The sequence below is a fragment of the Trichechus manatus genome, unplaced genomic scaffold (assembly GCF_000243295.1).
Source record: "Trichechus manatus latirostris isolate Lorelei unplaced genomic scaffold, TriManLat1.0 scaffold00120, whole genome shotgun sequence".
In the NCBI taxonomy this organism is placed as follows: Eukaryota; Metazoa; Chordata; class Mammalia; order Sirenia; family Trichechidae; genus Trichechus; species Trichechus manatus.
Window position 1 is genome coordinate 387,027 of NW_004444056.1, and position 8,933 is coordinate 395,959.

The 8,933-nt window shown below is 38.5% G+C and overlaps 1 protein-coding gene across 1 annotated transcript in view; it reads left to right on the plus strand.

Moving 5' to 3' along the window:
• Positions 1-8,387, plus strand: part of LOC101341350 (zinc finger protein 260-like) — a 21,998-nt gene extending 13,611 nt beyond the window's left edge. The window contains 2 exon segments of the mRNA XM_023738588.1: positions 6,481-8,176; positions 8,178-8,387. Of these exon segments, the coding sequence (XP_023594356.1) occupies positions 6,481-8,176; positions 8,178-8,277 (1,796 nt within the window). The 3' untranslated portion in view covers positions 8,278-8,387.
• Positions 8,388-8,933: the final 546 nt, after the last annotated feature.

Here is an 8,933-nt window from a genome sequence, read left to right on the forward strand (position 1 = left end):
TCTTTTGTCAGTTTGGCCAATGGTTTCTCCATTTTGTTGATGTTTTCAAAGAACCAGCTGTTGGTCTTGTTAATTCTTTCAATTGTTTTCCTATTGTCTGTTTCATTTAATTCTGCTCTAATTCTCACTATTTCCGTTTTTCTGGCACCTGAGCAAGGGCTTCTTTTTCTGCTCTCTTTTACTTGTTCCAGTTGTAGGGTTAATGTTTTGATTATGGCCTTTTCTTCGTTTTGGCTGTGTGCATTGATTGCTATAAGCTGTCCTCTGAGCACTGCTTTTGCTGTGTCCCAAAGGTTCAGGCAGGATGTGTTTTCATTCTTATTCGATTCTATGAATTTCTTTATTCCATTCTTAATTTCTTCTATAACCCAGTAGTTTTTGAGCAAGGTGTTGTTCAGTTTCCATGTGTTTAATTTTTTTCCTTGCTTCTTGTGTTTTTGATTTCTACTTTTATGGCTTTATGGTCAGAAAAGATGCTTTGTAATATTTCGATGTTTTGGATTTGTTAAGGCTTGCTTTATGGGCTAATATGTGGTCTGTTCTGGAGAATGTTCCATGTGCATTGGAAAAGAAAGTATACTTGGCTGCTGTTGGATGGAGTGTTCGGTATATGTCTACGAGTTCAAGTTGGTTAATTGTAGCATTTAGCTCTTCCGTGTCTTTGTTGAGCTTCTTTCTGGATATTCTGTCCTTTACCAAAAGTGGCGTGTTGAAGTCTCCTACTACTACTGTGGAGCTGTCTATCTCTCTTTTCAGTGCTGTTGAAGTTTCTTTTATGTATTTTCGAGTCCTGTAATTGGGTGCATAACTATTATAGTTATGTCTTCCTAGTGTATTGACCCTTTAATCATTATATAGTGTCGTTCCTTCTTTGTGGTGGATTTTGCTTTAAAGTCTGTTTTGTCAGAGATTAATATTGCCACTCCTGCTCGTTTTTGAGTGTTTTTTGCTCGATATATTTTTTTCCATCCTTTGAGTTTTAGCTTGTTTTTGTCTTTAAGTCTAAGGTGTGTCTCTTGTAGGCAGCATGTAGACGGATCGTGCATTTTTATCCAATCTGCCACTCTCTGTCTCTTTATTGGTGCATTTAGTCCATTTACATTCAGCGTAATTATTGGTAGGTATGAGTTTAGTGCTGTCATTTTGATGTCTTTTCTTGTGTGTTCACAGTTTCTTTGTCATTAATTTTCTGTGCTGAGTCGTTTTTCTTCATGTATTTTCTTTTCATGTTTTTGATTGTTGTTGATTTTGTGGTTGTTGAGTCTATATTTTTCTCGTTTTTTATTTTGACTTGTAGTATTATTAGTTTCCTTTGTGGTTACCTTAATATTTACCCCTATTTTTCTAAGTTTATACCAGTCTTTTATTTCTTTATATAGCCTTGACTTCCCCTCCATGTGAAAAATCTGTCTACATTTTTTAAGTCCCTTTTTTTTGTTTTAGTGTTGTCCTTTTTTACATACTGATATCTCTGTTTCAGTATTTTCAGTATTTTAGCTTTGATTTATTTTTGTGATTTCCCTGAGTCGATATCTGGTTGCTCTGTCCTGTGTTCTAGTCTTGGGTTGTTATCTGATGTTACTGATTTTCTAACCGGAGGACTCCCTTTAGTATTTCTTGTAATTTTGGTTTGGTTTTTGCAAATTCTCTAAACTTCTGTTTATCTGGAAATGCCCTAATTTCACCATCATATTTGAAAGACAGTTTTGCTGGATATATAATTCTTGGCTGGCAGTTGTTTTCCTTCAAGCTTTATATATGTCATCCCATTGCCTTCTTGCCTGCATGGTTTCTGCTGAGTAGTCTGAGCTTATTATAATTGACTCTCCTTTGTAGATGACTTTTCTTTTACCCCTAGCCGCTCTTAAAATTCTCTTTATCTTTGGTTTTGGCAAGTTTTATTAAAATATGTCTTGGTGGCTTTCTTTTGGGATCTGCCTTATGTAGGTTTCAATGAGCATCTTTGATATCTTCTCATCTTTCCTGATATCAGGGAAGTTTTCTGTCAACAAATCTTCAGCAATTCTCTCTGTGTTTTCTGTTATCCCCCCCGTTCTGGTCCTCCAGTCTTTCGTATGTCATTTCTCTTGATAGAGTCCCACATAACTCTTAAGAGTTTCTTCATTCTTTTTAATTCTTTTATCTGATTTTTCCTCAAATAAGTTGGTGTCAAGTGCTTTATCTTCAGTGTCACTAATTTTGACTTCTATCATCTCAGTTGTGCTTGTATGACTTTATTGATTTGTCTAATTCTGAAATTTTATTGTTATTCTGCATTTCTGATTGCTGTCTATGGATTCTTGCAGCCTATTAAATTTGTCATTATGCTCTTGAATAACTTTTTTATATTCCGCTACTATTTTGTCTGTATGTTCTTTGGCTGTCTCTACATATTGTAGAATATCCTTTCTAATTTCTTGAAGAGTTCTGTATGTTAATCCTTTGTATTCTGCCTCTGGTAATTCCAAGAAATTCTCTTCTTCCAGAAAATTTATTGATTCTTTATTTTGGGAGCTTTCTGAAGCCATCATGTACTGCCTGTTTATGTGATTTGATGTTGACTGTTGTCTCCGAGCCAGGAATAAGTTATTAAATTTTATTTTATATTTGTTTAGTGTGTCCTAGCTTCTTGTTTTGTTTTGTGTTGATACGCCCAAATAGGCTGCTCCTTTGCGCTAGTTTATTGGCATCTTTGAAGCTCTAACGTCCTGTCACCAGGTACTTAGTTTTGTAACTATGTGCACCCAGGAGTCTGTTAATTTTTCCTGTATGGATTCAGCTCAGGTGTCCAGTCAGTCGGTCACCCAGTGTGTGGTGCAGGCTCTCACCTACAGTCTTAGAGAGGCATGGGTGATTGGTGTAGACACAGGTATCTGGTTTGAGTAGGGGGTCGCACAGCGAGCAAGACACGCAGCTGACGGCTGCTCCTGAGTTTTAAAGTGTGTCCCTGTTTACTAGAGCGAGTAGGTAGGTGAGTTTTGCAGCCAGACTATGAGCATCCTACTGTGTTGGCTGTAAAGACTTGAGGCCACCACTTATTCTTGGACCCCTCTAGCAGGTGGCTAGGTGGCGTGGGTGGAGCCCCCAGTCCTCAAGCCCCTGGTGTGGACCGATAAAGCACCTGCTTAAAGGGCAGAGCAGAGTCAAGCATCACAAATCTGCCTCTTCACAGCTGAAACAGTTAAATTTAGACTTCAGGTGTTTACCCTGTTGCTGTGGTAGTGAGGAGTTACGCTGCTGAGATGGGTCCACACAAGTTTGTACAGGGGTGGAAGGCACTCAAAGTCTGTGGGCCCCATATGCCTGTGCCTAGGCAAAGGAGCTGTGCCAACACTGACTTCCTGGCTTACGGGAGTCAGTAGCTTACTTTTTCCCTGTTTGTTAATTTCTTCCCTCTCCAAGGCCAGGAGAATGGGTCAGGGCGCCTTATGGTATCTACTTCCGGCCCATTGAACTCAGGAGTCCACTGGAGCCCCCCGGACCTGGTGCAGTGCGGGAGGGAAGAGGTAAATGGGAGAGGTATTTCCGAAATGGTTTTTTTTTTTTTTTTTAAATCCCCGTGAAAGGCCACACACATGTACTTATCTTTAGCTCCTTGAGTGCTGCTGTTCACTGGTTCGGAGTGTCCAAGCAGAATCTCTGCTGCCGGATCTCTCGATGTGGAAACTGCCTCCCGAGCGAGTGTGTGGAGCTGTATGCCCGCTGCCCTCCGCACCCCAAGCCGGTCCAGGCTGAAGAGCTGTGGCTCCGGCCAAGTCCAGTCTGGCGCTGCTCGCCTCTTCCGAACCATCTCCCTCTCCCCCCGCCACTCAGTCCAATTCCTCAACTTTGCCTTGTTCAGGGCTCCTAGATATTCATATACAATCAAATCACTTGTTTTTCCAGGTCTTTGTTGTAGTAATAGGGATATAGGAAGCCGTCTCACTACTCCGCTATCTTGGCCCTGCCTCTATCATATATTCTTATCTTCCAACAAGGAGAGGAAGGAGAAAAAATGCAAAAGCAGTATTAAAAGAGATAATCTCCAAAGGTTTTAAGCGAGGAAGGATATCAAGCGGGATATTCTAAAAGTTCTGCAAAACTCAAACAGGACAAGCACAAAGAAAATCACACAGAGACATATTAGAGTAAAACTTCTGAGACCAGAGACAAAGGGAAAATATTGAAAATAGCAAGTGAGAAAAGGCTCATTGGAAAACAACAAAAAGTAAAACTGACAAGTCCCTTCTCAACATAAAGACTGAAAGTGAGAATGACATATTTAAAGTGCTGAAAGTAAATGACTACCAATAAGTTTATATTCAACAAAAATACCCTTCAAAACTGTAATTGAAATAAAAACTATTTCAGACTGACAAAAATTTAGAAATTTATTAAAAGAAATATCCTTAAAAGGAAAATTAAAAGAAATATTAAAAGAGAGTTAAAAGAAATATTAAAAGAGAGTTCTTCATACATAAAGAAAATATCCTAGATAGAACCATGGAATTAAATAAAGGAATAGAGAATATTGGAGATATGAATAACAGGAAAAATAGAATTGAAGGTCAAAATAAACCAGATTGATCCTATAGAACAATAATTTTAATATCCTAAGAGCTTTAAAATATATGTAGGAGCAAAATTCATGACAGCGATAGGACAAAAGGGAGTTGAGGGGTAAATAGAGTTAAAGTTTCTGCCATTCTTTGGTATTGAGGAACTGTTAAAAGTAATAGTTCATATTTTAACTAAATGATGCATTGTTAATAATATACATAATCAAAATTTACCAGGTAGAAAATTTCAAATAGTAAACCATCCCAACCAACTATTGTGGAGTCACTTCTGACTCGCGGCAACCATGTAGGACAGAGACGTGCCTCAGGGTTTCCAAGGCTATAATCTTTATGGAAGCGGACTGCCACATCTTTCTCCAGCAGGGAAGCTGCGGAGTTCAAACTGCTGACTTCTCAGTTAGCAGCCAAGTGCTTTAACCACTGCGCCACCAGGGCTCCTTCAAGTAGTAAACAGTTTTGATTAATGCAGGCCAGAAAGGAGGAAAGGAAAGCTTGAAATGAATACTAGGATGGCATATATAATTTTAAATATATTAATAATTGCATTAAATGTAAAAGTTAAAGACAAAGATTGTAAGAATGGAAAGGAAACACTCCTAACTCTTTATATAGGCCAAGATAATCTTGATTTCAAAACCTGATAAGGACATCATGAGAAAGGAAATCTCTAGCCTATCTCTCACGATAATAGATACAAAATTCTAAAACAGAATATTCGCATACCAAAGCGCTTAATAAGAAGGTAATAGTATGAAAAAAAGTTGAATTTATTCCTAGTGTGCAAAGATTGTTTGACATTAAATATATATTGAATGTGTTTTATCATATTAAAAGGAAAAAATGTCATATGATCATTTGTGTTGATGCAGAAACAGTAAACATGCCCGGTGCTCAACTCCATTAATCATCAGGGAAGCACAGATTAAAACCAGAATGCAATAGCTATGAAAACCCACAAAAGTGGTCAAATGAAAAAGATAATCCCAACTGTTGACAAGGTTGAGGAGTAACTGGAATTCTCAGGCATTGCTGTTTGGAATATAAATTAGTCCACCCATTGTTTGGCAATATGTATAAAAGCTTAGCCTGTTCATACCTTATTACTCAGCAAATCTATTTTTGTAGGAGTACAGTGTAAATGCACACAACATATTTACCTAGACATGTATTAGAATGTTCATAGTTTTATCTGATTTAGCCAGAAGCAGGAAGCTACAAACTGTTGAACAACTGAACAGGTAAATAAATTATTGGCACATTCATCCAAAGAAATATATAGCAATAAGAATGAAGTGTTCTGTTACATAAAAAATACAACTGAGACTCATAAAACTCTTAGAAAGCTAGATATAAAAACATCTGTCTATCCCTCCTTCCCTCTGTCCGCCCATCCATCAAAAATACAAAGACAAAACAATTTATGCCATTAGAAGTCATGATAGTGTTTATCCTTTCTCGAGGGTAATGATTGCAAGGGTACTCGAGGAGCTTCTAGGATGCTCATAAATGTGCCATCAACTGGGTTCTGGTTTCATCGGTTTGTTCAGGTTTTGAAAATCAAGTTTTATACTTACGTGTGCAGTTTTCTGTATTATCATGATTACGTTGCCTTTAAAAGGGGGTCCATGGGTGGTGAAAATGGCTAACCTGCTCAGCTGTTAACCGAATAGTTGTTCAAGTCTACCTAGAGTCACCTAGGAATAACGACCTGGTGAACTACTGCTAAGAAATCTACCATTGAAAATCCTGTGGAGGACAGTTCTACTGTGACTTACATGAGTCAATTTGATGGCAGTTGGTTTTTTATTTTAAAAATTGTAAATAAATGATACAGGCAGGTACTAATTTTAGATTTTTGAGTTAATGTAGAAGGATGCAAGAAGGCCTTTATTTTAAAGTTTTTTTTTTTTTTTTTAAACAGTACATCAGGAAACTCACCTAGAAGAGAAACTCTACAAATGTGGTGAATTTGATAAATTTTTCTGCCAAAATTCAGTCCTCAGTATACATCAGCAAAGTGACACAGGAGAGAGGTCCTTTGAATGTGATGAACGAAAGAAATCCCTTTATCAGAAAGCAAACCTCATAAAGCATCACAGGACCCACATACAGAAGAAGCCCTATGAATGTAAGGAATGTCGGGAATTCTTTTGTTGGAAGTCACACTTAATTCAACACAGTGGAACTCATATGGGGGTCAAATTCTATGAATGTAATGAATGTGGGAAAGCTTTCTGCCAGAAGTCAAACCTCAGTGAGTATCTAGGAATCCACACAAGAGAGAAACATTATGAACATAGTAAAGGTAGGAAATCTTACAAGAATTTAGCTCACAAAGAGCACCAGAAAAGAGACACAAAGAAGAGATTCTGTAAATGTAATGAATGTGAAAAAATGCTCTTCCAGAATTCAGCCTTCAGAGCACATCAGAAAATTCACACAGAGGAGAAACCATATGAATGTAATGAATGTGGGAAGACCTTCTCCCAGAAGGCACACCTCATTACACATCAGAGAATTCACACAAGGGAGAAACCCTACAAATGTAATGAGTGTGGGAGGTCTTTCTCCCAGAAGATACACCTCAGTGCACATCAGAGAACTCACACAGGGGAGAAACCCTACAAATGTAATGAATGTGGGAGATCTTTCTCCCAGAAGAAACACCTCAGTACACATCAGAGAATTCACACAGGGGAAAAACCCTATGAATGTAAGGAATGTGGGAAAACTTTCTCCCAAAAGACGCACCTCATTATACATCAGAGAGTCCATACAGGGGAAAAGCCCTATGAATGTAAGGGATGTGGGAAAACATTTGCTGATAATTCAAGCCTCAGAGTACATCAGAGAATTCACAAAGGGGAGAGACCTTATGAATGTAATGAGTGTGGGAAAACTTTCTATATGAAGGGGAATCTCATTACACACATGCGACTTCATACAGGGGAAAAACCCTATGAATGTAAAGAATGTGGGAAATCTTTCTCCCGCAAGGACCACTTCACTGCACATCAGAGAATTCACACAGGGGAGAAACCCTATAAATGTAATGAATGTGGGAGGTCTTTCTCCAGTGAGACATACCTCAGTAACCATCATAGAATTCACACAGGGGAGAAACCCTATGAATGTAATGAATGTGGGAAATCTTTCTCCCATAGGGCAAACCTCAGCACACATCAGAGAATTCACACAGGTGAGAAACCCTATGAATGTAATGAATGTGGGAAAGCTTTTGCCCGAAATGACAGTCTTATAGCACACCAGAGAATTCACACAGGAGAGAAACCCTATGAATGTAATGAATGTGGGAGAGCTTTCTCTGTAAAGTCGTACCTCATTTCACATCAGAGAATTCACACAGGAGAGAAGCCTTATGAATGTAATGTATGTGGGAAAGCTTTTGCCCAAAATTCAAATCTCAGAGTACACCAGAGAATTCACACAGGAGAGAAATCCTATGAATGTAATGAATGTGGGAAAACCTTCTGTCAGAAGCCAGGACTCAGAATACATCAGAGAATTCACACATGGGAAAAACCCTACGAATGTAATGGATGTGGGAAAACTTCTGATAATTCTACCCTCAGAAATCATTGGCAGATTCACATGGGATAAACGTTATGAATGCAATAAATGTGGGAAAACTTGTGTGTGGAAGGCATCCCTTAGAATTCATCGAAATTCACACAAGAGAGAAACCTTCTGCATATAAGTCACGTTATTAGATAACTATCAACGCCCATGGAAGCAGCAGTCAGGAAATCAAATGACATATTGCACTGGGCAAATCTGCTGCAGAAGACCTTTTTCAAGTGTTTTTAAAAGCAAAGATACCACTTTGTTGACTAAGGTGTGCCTGATCCAAGCCATGGTATTTTCAGTCACCTCATATGCATGCAAAAGCTGGACAATGAATAAGGAAAACCGAAAAAGAATTGATGGCTTTGAATTACGGTTGGCAAAGAATATTGAATATACTATGGACTGCCAGAAGAACAAATAAATCTGTCTTGGAAGAAGTACAGCCAGAATGGTCCTTAAAGTGAGAACGGGGAGACTTTGTCTCACATACTTTGGACATGTTATCAGGAAGTACCAGTCCCTGGAGAAGGACATCATGCTTGGTAAAGTAGAGGGTGAGTGAAAAAGGAAGACCTTACATGATATGGGTTGACACGGTGGCTGCAACAGTGGACTCAAACATAGCAATGATTGTGAGTATGGACCAGGACTGGGCAGTGTTTCGTTCTGGTGTACATAGGGTCAGTATGAGTTGGAACCACCTCAGCAGCACCTAACAACAGATAACTCACATAAGGGAGAAACATCATATAGTCCAACAATTTGACTTTAACCATATCCTTTTAC